Genomic DNA, 16,531 nt, shown 5'->3' on the forward strand with positions numbered 1-16,531 from the left:
TCAAAATTCATCCAGTGAATTAGTTGGCTAGGGCTGCCATAGGACCACAGAGGGGCTCAAACAACAGAAATTTATTTTCTCACAATTCTGGAGGTTAGAGTCCAAGATCAAGGTGTCAACTGGGTTAACTTCTGACGTTAGTTGTGTATTTGTCAGATATGGCCTTTATTATGTTAAGGTATGTTCCCTCTATTTCCAGTTTACTGGGAGTTTTTGTTATAAATGTATGTTGGATTTTGTCAAGTTATATTTATTCTTCATTTTGTTTATGTGGTTTATCACATTATAATTGATTTGTGGATATTGAACCGACCTTGTATCCAGGGAATAAATTTTACTTGATCATGGTGTGTGATCTTTTTAATGTATTGCTGAATTTGGTTTGCTAATAACTTTGTTGAGGATTTTTACATCTTTGTTCATTAGGGATATTGGCCTGTAATTTTCCCTTTTTTGTAGTGTCTTTGTCGGTTTTGGTATCATGGTAATGTTGGCCTGTAAAATGAGTTTGCAGCCTTCTCTCTGCTTCGATTTTTTGGAATAGTTTGAGAAGGATAGATAGATATTCATTCTTTGAATATTTGGTCAAATTCACCTGTGAAGCCATCTGGTTCAGAGCTTTTGTTTGTTGTGAGTTTTTTGTTTGTTTGTTTTTTTAAAATATATTTTATTGATTTTTTACAGAGAAGAAGGGAGAGAGATAGAGAGTCAGAAACATCGATGAGAGAGAAACATCGATCAGCTGCCTCCTGCACACCCCCTACTGGGGATGTGCCCGCAACCCAGGTACATGCCCCTGACCGGAATCGAACCTGGGACCTTTCAGTCCGCAGGCCGATGCTCTATCCACTGAGCCAAACCGGTTTCGGCAATGAGTTGTTTTTTTTTTATTACTGATTCAATTTCATAAGTAGTTATCAGTGTGTTCAGGTTTTCTGTTTCTTCCTGATTCAGCTTTGGAAGATTGTATGTTTCTAGAAATTTAATTAATTTCTTTTAGGTTGTTCACTTTGTTTATCTTTTCAAAGAACCAGTAAGCTCATCAATCTTTTGTATTGTTTTTTTTCAGACTATTTTATTTATTTCCACTCTGATCTTTATTATTTCCTTCCTTCTACTCACATTGGGCTTTGTTGTTTTTCTAGTTTCTTTAGGTATAAGATTAGATTGTTTATTTGAGATGTATTTGCTTTCTTGAGGTAGGCTGTATTGCTATAAATTTCCCTCTTAGAACTGCTTTAGCTCTGTCCTATACATATTTTCATTTTCATTTGCCTCAAGGCATCTTTTGATTTCTTCTTTGATCTCTGTGTTATCCCCGTTCATTGTTTAGTAGCACATTATTTAGCCTCCACGTATTTGTGTGTTTTTTAGTTTTCTTTTTTTTAAAAAGATATCTTTATTGATTTCAGGGAGGAAGGGAGAGGGAAAGAGAGATAGAAACATCAATAATGAGAGAGAATAATTGATTAGCTGCCTCCTGCACATCCCCTAATGGGGATCAAGCCCACAACCCAGGCATATGCCCTGACCAGAATCGAACCTGGGACCCTTCAGTCTGTAGGCTGGTGCTCTATCCACTGAGTCAAACCAGCTAGGGCTAGTTTTCTTCTTGTGATTGATTTCTAGTTTCATACTATGTAATCAGATAAGACGCTTGATGTGATTTTACTTTTAAATTTATTGAAACTTGATTTTAGGCCTAACGTGGTCTGTCCTGAAAATTTTTCCATGTGCACTTGAATAGAATGTATATTCTGCTTTTGAGTGAAATGTTCTAAAAATATCAATTAAATCCATCTGGTCTAGTGTGTCATTGAAGGCTGCTGTTTACTTTTTGATCCAGACAGAAGTCTGGATAATCTATCCTTGGGTGTCAATGGGTTGTTAAAGTCCCCTACTATGATTGTATAGCTGTTGATCTCTCCTTTTATGTCTGTCAGTATTTGCTTTATATATTTAGGTGCTTCTACATTAGGAGCATGGATGTTTACTAGAGTTATATCCTTTTCTTGGATTGATCCCTTTATCATTATGAAATGCCCTTCTTTGTCTTTTACAGGCCTTGTTTTAAAGTCTGTTTTGTCTGATACAAGTATTGCTACCCAGCCTATTTTTCATTTACACTTGCACAAAAAATCTTTTTTACCTCCCTTTACTTTTAGTCTATGTGTGTCTTTCAATCTGAAGTGTGTCTTATTAAGGAAACATATGTACAGGTCTTGCTTTTTTATTTGTTTGGTTTTCTTAATCTGTTCAGCAACCCTGTGTCTTTTAATTGGAGCATTTAGTCCATTTACATTTGAAGTAATTGTTGATAGGTATGTGGTTATTGCCATTTGGATGTTTTTAAGTTGATGGTAGCTTAATTTTGAACATATTCTAAAATTACTAAAATTTTTTATTTATTCTGTCCAGATTTATGTTTTTGTCATTATTTTTTACCTCTTTTGTGTGTTTGTGTATCTGTTAACTTATTGTAATTACACATGATCTTTCTACTTTTGCCTTTTAACCTTTGTCATAGGTTTATAGTTGGTTGATCTACTGCCTTTATTATGTATTTAACTTTTTCAATGATTTTTTTCTTATATTTTTTTAATCATATTTTTATCTTTTCGGCTTAAAGAAGTCCCTTCAACATTTTCTCTAATACTTGTTTAATGGTAATTAACTCCTTTTTTCTTTTTCTTATCTGGGAGTCTCTTTTCTCTCCTTCAATTCCAATGATATCTTTGCGGAGTAATCTTTATTGTTGCCGAAACCGGTTTGGCTCAGTGGATAGAGCGTCGGCCTGCGGACTGAGAGGTCCCAGGTTCGATTCCGGTCAAGGGCATGTACCTGGGTTGCGGGCATATCCCCAGTAGGAGATGTGCAGGAGGCAGCTGATCGGTGATTCTCTCTCATCGATGTTTCTGACTCTCTATCTCTCTCCCTTCCTCTCTGTAAAAAATCAATAAAATATATTAAAAAAAATCTTTGTTGTTTTTTGCAGCTGATAGTCTTATGTGAGCTCCCTTATATGTAGCTAATTGCTTTTCTCTTGATAGTTTTACGATTCTCTCTTTGTCTTCAATTTTGGGGATTTTAATTGTGATGTGTCTTGGTGTGGACTTCTTTGAGTTCATCTTGTTTGGGACTCTGTGCTTCCTGGACTTGTAAGTCTGTTTCCTGTGTCAGGTTAGGGAAGTTTTTCACTTTCCTTAATTCAATTTCATTTCATTCTCATTATTTGTTCAAATAGGTTCTCAATCCCTTGCTCGCTCACTCTCTCTCTCCCTTATCTCCTTTTGGTTCTCCTGTGATGCAACTGCTATAACATTTGATGTTGTCCTAGAGGTCCTTTAAACTGTCCTTATTTTTAAAAATTCTTTTATCTTTCCGCTGTTCTGGTTTGGTGTTTTCTGCTACCTTATCTTTCAGATCCCTGATTCAGTCCTCTGCTTCATCTAATCTGCTGTTGATTACCTCTAATGCAGCAGTTCTCAACCTGTGGGTCGCGACCCCTTTGGGGTCGAACGACCCTTTCACAGGGGTCGCCTAAGACCATCGGAAAACACATATGTAACTACATATTGTTTTTGTGATTAATCACTATGCTTTAATTATGTTCAATTTGTAACAATGAAAATACATCCTGCATATCAGATATTTACATTACGATTCATAACAGTAGCAAAATTACAGTTTTGAAGTAGCAACAAAAATAATTTTATGGTTGGGGGTCACCACAACATGAGGAACTGTATTAAAGGGTCGCAGCATTAGGAAGGTTGAGAACCACTGCTCTAATGTATTCTTAATAGCTTCTATATCTTTGTTGAGGTTCTGAGTTCATCTATTTTCCCCCTAAGTTTATTGAGCATCCTTATAAACAGTTTTGTTTTGTTTTTAACTCTGTATCTGGTAGATTGTTTGACTCCATTTCATTTAGTTCTTTTTCTGCAGTTTTGTCCTGTTCTTTCATTTGGGATATGTTTCTTTGTCTCCTCATTTTGGCCGATTCTCTGTGTGTGCTTGTAGTGTCAGGTAGATCTATATCTCCGAGTCTGTGCAGAGGGGCCTTGTGTTGTAGGTGTCCTATGAGGCCCAGTGGCACAGTCTCCCTATTCATCTGAGCCCTTTGCTCCAGGAATGTCCCTTGTGTAGGTATGTGTGTCTTCCTGTTGTAGTTGAGCCTTGATTGCTGTTGGCACATCAGTGAGTGGGATTGCCCTTCATGCTGACTGGCTCTGAGGGTTCATCTTGACTACAGCGGACAAGCTGTTGTGTGGGGGCTGACTCAGTGGAGTGGGAGTTGCTTTAGTGGGGTTCTGGTGCCAGCTGAATCTACCTTCAGGTGTTGTTTGTGGACCTCGTTGGGTGTGGTGTGAAGCTGGCCACTGGGCTTGTTGGTTCTAGTGCAGTGGTTCTCAACCTTGGCTGCACATTAGAATCACCTGGGAATCTTTTTAAAATCCCGATTTCTGGGCCTCATCCTCCGGAAATTCATTCTTTGTTATGGGGTGAATTTAAAAAGATTCCCAGGTGATTCTAATGTGCAGCCAACTTTGAGAATCACTGATTTAGATAGTTTGTTTCTTTGTTACTAATGTTGTGGCCTCACCCCATAAAAAAGAAACAGAATTTCCGGAGGATGAGCCCTAGAAATCAGGATTTTGAAAAGATTCCCAGGTGATTCTAATTTGCAGCCAAGGTTGAGACCACTGTTCTAGGCCAATACAGGCCGCAGCTTATTCCAGTCTTTTGGCCACCTGATGGGAGTTAACAGTGTAAAGTGACACCACGTGCTGCTTGTGCTGGGCTTGGGGGCCATTTAGCACAGTGGTTCTCAGCCTTGGCTGCACATTAGAATCACCTGGGAATCTTTTTAAAATCCTGATTTCTGGGCCTCATTCTCTGGAAATTCTGTTTCTTTGTTACTAATGTTGTGGCCCCACCCCATAACAAAGAAACAGAATTTCCGGAGGATGAGGCCCAGAAATCAGGATCTTAAAAAGATTCCCAGGGCCCTAACCAGTTTGGCTCAGTGGATAGAGTGTCGGCCTGCGGACTGAAAGGTCCCAGGTTCGATTCTGGCCAGGGACATGTACCTTGGTTGTGGGCATATCTCCAGTAGGAGGTGTGCAGGAGGCAGCTGATCGATATTTCTCTCTCATCGATGTTTCTAACTCTCTATCCCTCTCCCTTCCTCTCTGTGAAAAATCAATATGTAAAATATACTTAAAAAAAAAAAAAGATTCCCAGGCAATTCTAATGTGCAGCCAAGGTTGAGAACCACTGATTTAGCAAGAGGCACAGGACACACTGAATCCAGCTCCTGCCTATTTGGGGTTTGGAGGCCTCTGAGAGATTTTAGGAAAGTGCAGCACTAGCCAAGGCCAGATGCTTAGGTGGAAGAGCTGTTGGAAGTGGCTTGGGCTGGTGCTTGAGTTGGGCTGTGGTCTTAGGGAATCACCAGGCAGGGAAAATGGTGTTAGCCAGATTAATGGAGATCACAGATTTGGTGCCTGCCTGCACTTGCTGGGTGGGTGGAGAAGGGGTTAACAGAGAAGTAATGGCATCTGCCAGCATTTACATCCTAGGAAAGATGTACCCTTACTCCTATGCCCACTCCTGGCCCTCTCCCTGAAGCCAGTCAGTTTTGTTTCTCCCCATAATGTTCCTGGTGCTCTTCAAGCTGCTGCCCCCTCACTGGACTGCAGAGCAAGTTAGTCTGTGAGTGAGCAAGTCTGTTCATGGGCTCCACAAGAGGAATGCCTGGGACTCCAGTAGATCTCTGTCTCACTCAGATGCAGTCCATGTTGGTTTTCACAGCCAGCTATTATGGAGACTTCTCTTCCTGGCACTGATGGCCCAGGTTGAGGACCTGAGTGTGGAACTGGGACTCTATGTGCTCCTCAGGGGGAATCTCTACAGCCAAGATAGTTAATTGCCACATCATGTCTCCATCCCTCCTACTAGTCTTTCTTTGTGGCTTCTTTTTTATATCCTTCGTTGTGGTTATGGGACTTCTTTTTAGCTGGTCTTCAGGTGTCACTGATGGTTGTTTGGTAATTTTGGTGTGGCCATGGGAGGACGTGAGCACACCTTTTGCCTACTCTGCCATCTTGACTGGAAGTCCCTTAATAACTTTAATTAGAGACTAATGTTAATTAAGTATATCTTCCTACTGAATAAGATCATGAAATACTTTTATTTTAATAATATCTATGAACTTATGCTATTTTAATTCTGTCTTATTAAACCCTTTGAAGACATATCTATTATTAGTTTATACTGTCTGTGTTTGTCTTGAATTACCACACACATTTTCTCTTTGCCTTGTCTTTCATTCTTTCTTGCATTTTTGTTCTTCCCTTTGGGATCTCTTTCTGTTAAAGGGCATACTTTAAAATTTCTTTTAATGAGGATCTTCTCGTGCAGCGGTTCTCAACCTGTGGGTCACGAACAATGAAAATACATTCTGCATATCAGGTATTTACATTACGATTCATAACAGTAGCAAAATTACAGTTATGAAGTAGCAATGAAAATAATTTTATGGTTGGGGGTCACCACAACATGAGGAACTGTATTAAAGGGTCGCGGCATTAGGAAGGTTGAGAACCACTGTTAGTGGAACACTTAGTTTTTGTCTGAAAATGATGTAATTTTGCTCTATCTTGAAAGCTGTATTTGCTAGATATAAAATTTTACATTGATAGGTTCTTTCGTAGCCCATGCAAAGTATAATTTTATTGTCTTCTGATATGAGCCTAATTGTAGTTTCTTTGATAGTAATTCTCTTTTTGTCAGGAAGTTTTTGAAATTATATCTGTTTTTCGTATTTTGTAGTTTTACATTATATATTTAGGTGTGGGTTTAATTTTTATTTATTTTGTTAGGGATATAATGAGATTCTTCAGCCTGTGATTTGGAAAATTTATCTTTTTATAAAATCTTCAAATATTGCCTATGACCCATGCTGTCTTTCCTCACTTCTAGAACTCATTAAACAGATGTTAGACTTTCTTACTCAGTCTCAGTCATCCATGTCTCTTAATAGCTTTCACATTTTTCTTTTTATATCTTTGTGTAGCATTCTAGGTCCATTTCTCTTTGGGTTCTGTGGGGTTTGTTTGTTTGTTTTTTTCTCAAATCTTCTTGTTTACTGCTTATATTTTCAATATTTTCTTAAAATACAGTAAATCTACCCCTAACCGGTTTGGCTCAGTTGATAGAGCGTCAGCCTGTGGACTGAAAGGTCCCGGGTTCGATTCCAGTCAAGGGCATGTACCTTGGTTGCAGGCACATCCCCAGTAGGAGGTGTGCAGGAGGCAGCTGATTGATGTTTCTCTCTCATCGATGTTTCTAACTCTCTATCCCTCTTCCTTTCTCTCTGTAAAAAATCAATAAAATATATTTTTAAAAAATACAGTAAACCTATGTATTTTATTTTGGAGTTCATTAATTCCAATATAATTCTACTTTCTACTATTTCTGCTAGTTCTTACTCTTGATGCTTTGGGGTGTGTGTGTGTGTGTGTGTGTGTGTGTGTGTGTGTGTGTGTGTTTCTAGTGAACCAGTGAGATGCTCCTTTATCTTTGAACTTTATCTGTAAATTCTTTGAGAATACAGGTAGATTCCTACAGAGGGAATTTTTATTAACTTTTATCACAGACCATTGGACACTTTCAATCCATGATCACAATATACAGAATTTTCAGTTTGAGGGTTTTTTAACCTCCGTAGGTATGTCATTTAACTTAAAGATGCATCTCTGTTTGAGACTGACTTGTTAGTAACTTTTGAGGGAGGTTTTTTTGCTTGTTTCACAATTCAAGCCATAGTTTAAGACAGGCAATTTACCTTGCTTCCCGTGTGGTAGTGAAGGAGTGTTTCCAGTTTGCGCTTACACTGAGTGTGTATAGCCTTTGGGGGATGGTTTTTATTAGACTGTCTACCTTTGTAAAAGCTCTGGGCTGTATCTGCAACACCACTTCCCTGTAAGCTCATGAAAATGAATGTGCAAGATTACTCTTTTGCCAAATGCCCTTAGGGTGAAAACCCACTTCATTTTTTTCACTCCTGTGTTCCTACTTGGGATTTTGACCAGAATTCATTTCTTTCATGCTAACTCATAAGTGCATTTATGAAGATATTTTAGTATTTTATCTATCAATTTTTGTTGTGTTTGTAGCAAGATGATTTTAAAAACTCTACTTTATTATTCATTCTGCTGGAAGTGAAAGTTTGAAACAACAATTTTTTAAGTCCTAAAATCTTACTGTTTGAGTTCTGATTATAGTATAATTTGTATATACAACATTTATAAATTGTCATATAGCTATTGGATACCAATAATTTATCTTTCTACCACATGCTGCTGGTTCCCAGTGAAGAAGATTAATGAATAGATGGGAAGTGTGGTGCAGTAGTACTCCTAAAAGCAAGAAATAAGTAAATACCCTTCTTTCAGGTTCTTTGTCATTTAATGTCCCTGTATATCCATGTGATATAGTCCCCTCTGAATTCATAGTGGCGTACATAATGAGGAGAAGCCATGGACAGGCTAGTTTTGATGTTTGGAAATGCATATGCAAGAATTGGTTTCATTCATACATTTCCCACATAGAGGGACTTTCAAGGTTGTTACATGCTTTTATATACCAACCCATTTTGAATTGCAATCAGTACATCTAATTGGACAATAGCATAATGATTAAAGGATAAATAACTTCAGATATGTGAATCCTCTGGCAGTGTTTGGGAATTAGTATTGGAATTTATTTCAATTTTATTTTAAGTTTAAATAATGTTGAATGTTGAAAAGAGTACTAAATCATGTGTTAATACTAATAAAATGTCAGAGTTTTCTTCTCTAGATGGGCCAAAATATCAAAAGAAATAAAAATTATTATAATAACCGTGTTCAGCAACCTTTGGTGCAAGAGTATTTTGGAAATTTTATTTCTGAAATAATGCATGTATTTTGAATATAAATATTTTAAAATTATTTTTTTAACTAGATTCAGGAGTTCTGGAAATCTTGTAATTACTCGTGAGATTGATGTGGCAAAAAATCAGTCCTTTTGGTTCATCAACAAAAAATCGACAACCCAGAAAGTAGTAGAAGAGCAAGTTGCAGCCTTAAATATTCAAGTGGGCAATCTTTGCCAGTTTCTACCTCAGGTATGGGAGAATTAAATGTAAAGATGGGAAGCTTTGTATATAATGTTTCCTTTTTATGCTGTATAAGAATGTAAATACTTTTCCAAGGATATTGTAAAGATTACTATTTAAACTGAGCATAGCAGTCTTATGCTAATAATTCTTTGTAAGAAAGGTAGCATCTTGTCTCTTACAGCAGCAATTTCCAACCTTTTTCATCTCAAGGCACACATAAACTTTACTAAAATTCTGCAGCACACCAAAAAATATATTTTTTGCCAATCTGACAACAAAAATAGATAAAATTTTGATTCATTCACACCATACGGCTATTGTGTTGGTTGTTGTCATTTTTTTGACAATCTAGGGCAGTGGTTCTCAACCTTTCTAATGCTGCAACCTTTTAATACAGTTCCTCATGTTGTGGTGACCCCCAACCATAAAATTATTTTCATTGCTACTTCATAACTGTAATTTTGCTACTGTTATGAATCGTAATGTAAATATCTGATATGCAGGATGTATTTTCATTGTTACAAATTGAACATAATTAAAGCATAGTGCTTAATCACAAAAACAATATGTAATTATATATGTGTTTTCCGATGGTCTTAGACCCCCCCCCCCAAAGGGGTCGCGACCCACAGTTTGAGAACCGCAGATCTAGGGGGAAAGAGGTAAGTGCCCCTGACTTAAATAGTCAGGTATTACATGTTGAAAAATTCTTGCCCTAACCGGTTTGGCTCAGTGGTTAGAGCGTCGGCCTGCGGACTGAAAGGTCCCAGGTTCGATTCCGGTCAAGGACATGTACCTTGGTTGCGGGCACATCCCAAGTAGGCAGTGTGCAGGAGGCAGCTGATCGATGTTTCTCTCTCATCGATGTTTCTAACTCTCTATCCTTCGCCCTTCCTCTCTGTAAAAAATCAATAAAATATATTAAAAAAAAAATTCTTGCAGTACACCAGTGGGGCACACTGACTGAAAATCACTGTTTTAAGGTATAATCTTAATTTCTAGTAATTTGGAAAATTTCAATTAATAAATAGTCTAAGTTATGGAGTATTGTACAGGTAATAAAGTTGTATTATTTTCAATTACAAAGAGTAGCTTGAATTACTGTGGGCTTCCATTTCTTAATTTTTGTTAATAAACAACTTAATTGGATTTATATAAAATATTTGATAAACTAAAACTCTTAAATTTTTAGGAATGCCTTGTAACACCTTTATATATTTTGGGGGTTTTTTTTTAGTAAAAATAAAACTTCTTGCTAATGCATATTAAATGTTAAAGTGAGATGCCTTTTAACTTTATCTTTGACTGCTGCCTGGTAATAGTAACTATAAAAAATTATAGTTCATTTTTTCTTTAAAAACAGTGATGATTTGTTTATATGTTTATATCAAGTAAAAATTAAACTTTGAAAGCATTTATCATCTGATGTCAGATGATTTCCAAAAGTGGATGTTTAAAATTGCCTCTTTTTTTAACTTTTAATATTCCAATTGATGTGTGGTAGATGATCATTTTGACTATTTTCTCTTATCCCAAACTGTTTATTGTATGTATATAAACTTTTGAAACTGGAGATATTGACATAGAATTTTTTAATTTTTATTTAGTTTATTGGGGTGACATTGGTTAATAAAATAGTATAGGTTTCAAGGGGTACAATTCTATAATACGTCATCTGTATATTACATTGTGTGTTCACAAACCCAAGTCAAGTCTCCTTCCATCACCATTTATCCCCCCCCCTTCCCCTCTTTTACCTCCTTCCCCACCCCTTTCCCTCTGGTAATCACCATACTGTTGCCTGTGTCTATGAGTTTGTGTGTTTTTTATTTGTTTCTTAATCTCTTCACCTTTTTTTGCCAGCCTCCCAACACCCTCCCCCTCTAATAGCTGTCTGTCTCTTCTCTGTGTCTGAGTCTATTTCTATTTTGTTTGTTAATTTATTAGATTCCACATATAAGTGAAATCATATGGTACTTGTCTTTCTCTGGTTAATTTCACTTAGCATAATAATCTCTAGGTCCGGTCATCTTGTTGCAGAAGGTAAGAGTTCCTTCTTTTTTATGGCCAAGTAATATTCCATTGTGTAAATGTACCACAGATTTTTTTATCCACTCATCTACTGATGGCCACTTGGGCTGCTTCCAAATCTTGGCTGTTATAAATAACGCTGCAATGAACTAAGTGTGCATATATTCGTTCAAATGAGTGTTTCAGGTTTCTTCGGGTATATCCCCAGAAGTGGAGTAGCTAGGTCAAAAAGGCAGTTTGATTTTTAATTTTTTGTGGTAGCTCCATACTGCTTTCCACAGTGCCAGCACCAAGCTGCATTCTCACCAATGCAAGAAGGTTCCCTTTTCTCCACATCCTCGCCAACACTTGTTGTTTCTTGATTTATTGATGAAAGCCATTCTGATAGGTGTGAGGTGATATATCAGTATAGTTTTAATTTTCATTTCTCTGATTATTAGTGATATTGAGCATCTTTTCATATGTCTATTGGCCTTCTATATGTCCTCTTTGGAGAAATGTCTATTCGGGTCCTTTGCCCATTTTTACTTGGATTGTTTTTTTGGTTGAGTTTTATAAGTTCCTTATAAATTTTGGATATTAAGCCCTTATCATATGTTTTCATTGAATATGTTCTTCCATTCAGTGGGTTATCTTTTCATTTTGTTGATGGTTTCTTTTGCTGTGCAAAAACTTTTTGATTTAGTTCCATTTGGTTTTCTTTTGTTTACCTTGCCAGAGGAGATATATCAAAAAAAATGTTGCTATAAGAAATGTCCAAGATTTTACTGCCTATATTTTCTTCTAGGATTTTTATGGTTTTGAGTTCAACATTTAAATTTTTAATCCATTTTGAGTTTATTCTTGTGTAGAGTATAAGAAGGTGTTCACAGAAATTTTTTAAAGGTTCTCAAAAAGATGATAGTTTATACCCTAAGTTTATTTCTATTATTTTAAAGAATAATATATGAAAGGACACAGTTTATATTAAGATCACATCTCAAAATAAATATTTTTTCTTTTATTTCATCTTGACAAATGTGATCATTTAGTGAAAAATATTTTGGAGATATTTATAAATGATAATAGTTGCTGATATTTAAGTTTTGTGCTCTAGGATAAAGTTGGAGAATTTGCAAAACTCAGTAAAATTGAACTACTTGAAGCTACTGAGAAGTCAATTGGTCCTCCAGAAATGCATAGATATCACTGTGAACTCAAAAACTTCAGGGAGAAAGAAAAACAACTAGAGGTATTTATAAATGGACAACTCATTTTAATTGCCCCTCCTTGATTTCTGTGTCTCAAAATGTGGGAAAGTGAGTGCTGAACCACTGAGTAAATTCATATATTTGTGATTTTTTTTTCATGCAGGATTGTAGTGCTAACATTAATTAAATTAAGTGACAAAAAGTGAGACTATGCCCTAACCGGTTTGGCTCTGTGGATAGAGCATCGGCCTGCGGACTGAAAGGTCCCAGGTTCGATTCCGGTCAAGGGCATGTACCTTGGTTGCAGGCACATCCCCAGTTGGGGGTGTGAAGGAGGCAGCTGATCGATGTTTCTCTCTCATCGATGTTTCTAACTCTCTATCAATCTCCCTTCCTCTCTGTAAAAAATCAATAAAATATATTTTTTAAAAAGTGAGAATAGATTTGATAAATGTAAAGTTTGAAATTTTTGACTATCATTTCATCAAATATATGTTATTGAATTTCTAAGGAACTAATAATAGTATTACAAAGTATTTTTGTCTCAGAAGTTTCAGTATTATTCTCTTACTCATTTAATATTTATTAAAAACCTACTATGTGCCAGGCATTATGTAAGGCTTTGGTTAGTGCAGCAAATACCATACAGTTTTTAATATAGTGTCTCTATTCAACCTCTGATATTTCAGTTGTATGAAGATAGACTTTGTAAGAAAACTATACATTTAGTAGAAGTGTTGATTTTTTTCACCTTTAATAAAACAATTAAAATGTCTCTTTGCATATTGTTTGTAAAGGTGTTTTATTTAATGAATCATTTCGTAGGGCTCAGAAACAAATAATTCTGTAAGTTTTTTTAATAAGATACCTTATAAATGCTTTTTTTGTACTGTAACTGTCTATACTTTATAATATGTTTTTGTTATAATTTAGTATTATTTTTATTATTACACTTATTCAGAGTGAATGACCAAAGGATTTGTAATTATTTTACCTTCAGATATCTTTTTACCATCTCCACATCAAACAATCCAATATTCCCATCTGAAACACTCCCTGAAATTACCTATTGTCATGTGAAAGGAAAAAAGTATATTTTATACTAAATTCTAAGTACATCTTTGTATTTATTATTTTGCAGTAGCTTTTCTTCTCATTTCTAAGTCCTTAAGTTATGGGTGTTCATAACATTAATATTTTTATTTGTATATCACATTACAGTTTATGAGCTTTTACCCAAAGCAAGTGAGCTGCTTCTACCCTTGGCATGAATGAGGCAGTTAACTTTCTTCTCTTTAAGTGAGAAGAATCCAGGCTCAGTGAGGTGGCAGGGCTTCCTCGGAGTCACATGACTAATAAATTATAGTGCCTAGACCAGAGCTTACATGTGCATGTTTTCCATAGTTTTTTGGGTTTTGTTGTTGTTGTTTTGTTTGGTAATCCTCACCCGAGGATATTTTTTTCATTGATTTTTAGTGAGAGTGGAAGAGAGGGAAAGACAGAAACATTGATGTGAGAGAGACACATCGATTGGTTGCCTCCTGCACATACCCCGACCAGGGCCCGGGCTAGAGAAGAGCCTGCAACTAAGGTACATGCCTCTGACCAGAATAGAACCTGGGACTCTGGTCTGCAGGCTGCCACTGAGCACAACTGGCTAGGGCTGTTTTACATAGTTTTTAGAACATCTGTGGAATTCTTTACTGTAAAATTTGTTAATATTATACATTTTTTATTATTAAAAAACTTGACCTGTTCTTTTCCCAGTTAAACTAATAGTTTAAACAAATATTTCTTATAGACCTCATGCAAAGAGAAAACGGAATATCTAGAGAAAATGGTTCAGAGGAATGAAAGATATAAACAAGATGTGGAGAGGTTCTATGAACGTAAACGACATTTAGATTTGATTGAGATGCTTGAAGCTAAAAGGCCATGGGTGGTAAGTTCTTAGTTATTAGAGGCAAAAATAGTGATTCTTGAAGTAGAAGAAAAGTTAGAAAGGAGGACTAAAATTCCAATTAGGTGCTTTTGTTCATTTTTGCTTTATAATATATAATAAAATGTATCTGTCTCTGTGTTATATAGCTGTGTGCTGTGTTATTAAAATATTAACAAGTAACAGTTTACTAGGTCTAAGGACTCAGAAAAAAGCTGGGATTTCTTCCAAATTTTTGTCCTTAACAGATAGTTTTGTTTTATAAAATGGTAATGACATAAAAATGTTTACACACGTAAAAATTAAGTTCTTGAGTGGCCTCCGGTCACTAAAAATTTACTTGGAGTGTGCTATTAATATCAAATTCAGCTGTAGACACATAGCTGAAGGACATAAGCTGTAGTCTTTGACTCACATGCCTCATAAATTTACTGAGGCTACTGTTTCTAATCACTGTGAGATGTATATTTTATTATTTATGACTGCAGTTTGAGCTAAAGATTCAGTTCCCTCATGCATTCCTTCACAGTGGGTAAAAAGGAATAAGAAAGTTTTATAATGTTTGTTCCAGGGTTAGAATGGAAATAATTGTTACTAGATTGAAAAAATATGTGCCTCTATTTTTGTCCCTCTCCCCCCCCGCTGTAACTTCACCCTACCCTGTCTTATAATTCCATTATTAAACTTTTGCATCCTTCCGCACATTTTTATTACATTTTTCTATACCTCTTAGTACTCTTGCACTTTATCTTTGCTTTATGAAGTCTTCAGTTTCTCTTTTATTTTCTAATATTGACATCAGTCTTTTTTCATTTTTTTTTTTGCTTTACTCTAATGTTTACTTACGTTCTTCTCTCTTTTTAACTTCATTGTAGTGCTCCATTTATTTTTATTAATTCCTGTGACATGACAAGCATCATTTTCACCTGCATGTTTCTTTTTCTTCTATTTTTTTTTACTCATTTTTCTTTTGTCTTACACTTTTTTCATTTTTATTTTTCATAACTGAGTTTCTTTTGCTTCTTTATACATTCCTGTATCCCTTCTCTATTAAGAGACTAGAGAACCTCATTTTTAGTAGCCATTAGGATATCAGAAACAGGAAGAGATGGATATCAGAGTCCAAACTACTGATGGAGATAAATGTTCAATGAGTTTCAAGACTCTTAGTAAATCATTATGTTTGTATTCACCATTTCTGAAGTTGTTTCAGAGGGCAAATGTTATATTAATAAACCTGTCAAATGGATATCAAAACAGTCTTTTCATAGATTTAGTTTCTGCTTCTACCTTGATGTTAGTATATGTGTTAGTTTAAGCTAGTAGTGCATTAACTTCTGTTTTGTGTTATTTTTAATAATTGCAAGGAATATGAAAATGTTCGTCAGGAATATGAAGAAGTAAAACTAGCTCGTGACCGAGTAAAGGACGAAGTAAGAAAACTTAAAGATGGGCAGATTCCTATAACACGTCGAATTGAAGAAATAGAAATGCAGCGTCACAATTTGGAGGCTCAAATCAAAGTGAAGGTACTTTCCTGGCTCAATTTTGGACTTGCACATACAAAAAAATATTTTGCAAGACATGTAGTGTTGGTTCCTTAAGTTTAACTAGAAATTGTACCATCATAGGGCTTGCAACATTCTAATCATCACTGTTGGAAGGTTGCTACTTTATATCAAGATATAAAAAGAGGAAACAAAATGTGATTAATTACAAGAGGATTCAAGTAATATTCCTATCAGAATGGTTTAAACCAGCCGTGGGCAAACTACAGCCCGCTGGCCGGATCTGGCCCGTTTGAAATGAATAAAACTAAAAAAAAAAAAAAAAAAAAAGACCGTACCCTTTTATGTAATGATGTTTACTTTGAATTTATATTAGTTCATACAAACACTCCATCCATGCTTTGTTCCGGCCCTCCGGTCCAGTTTAAGAACCCATTGTGGCCCTCGAGTCAGAAAGTTTGCCCACCCCTGGTTTAAACTATGGACTCTGCTATCTTATAGGATTGTTTTTAGCATCAGATGAAAGAACATGAGAAAATAAGTGTAAAGAGACTAAAAAAACATGTCTGCATATTGCTACAGTTGTTTTTAATATCAATAGGAATAACCTGTAGATTTGCAGATAACGTATTTTTTGGGGTGATAATGATGTATTTGGTTTGAAAGAAATCATGGAAAAGCATTGTAGGTTAAC

General features: G+C 35.8%; 1 protein-coding gene across 2 annotated transcripts in view; it reads left to right on the forward strand.

Moving 5' to 3' along the window:
- The window catches only part of SMC5 (structural maintenance of chromosomes 5), a 94,469-nt gene that overhangs the window by 17,376 nt on the left and 60,562 nt on the right, over positions 1–16,531 (forward strand). For both annotated transcript variants that reach the window (XM_081103880.1, XM_081103881.1), the window contains exons 4-7: positions 9,013–9,175; positions 12,297–12,431; positions 14,192–14,332; positions 15,697–15,858. In XM_081103880.1, coding sequence (XP_080960006.1) covers positions 9,013–9,175; positions 12,297–12,431; positions 14,192–14,332; positions 15,697–15,858 — 601 coding nt within the window. The remainder of the gene's footprint in view (positions 1–9,012; positions 9,176–12,296; positions 12,432–14,191; positions 14,333–15,696; positions 15,859–16,531) is intronic.

The sequence above is a fragment of the Myotis nattereri genome, assembly GCF_964212035.1.
Source record: "Myotis nattereri genome assembly, chromosome: 12".
Lineage (NCBI taxonomy): Eukaryota > Metazoa > Chordata > Mammalia > Chiroptera > Vespertilionidae > Myotis > Myotis nattereri.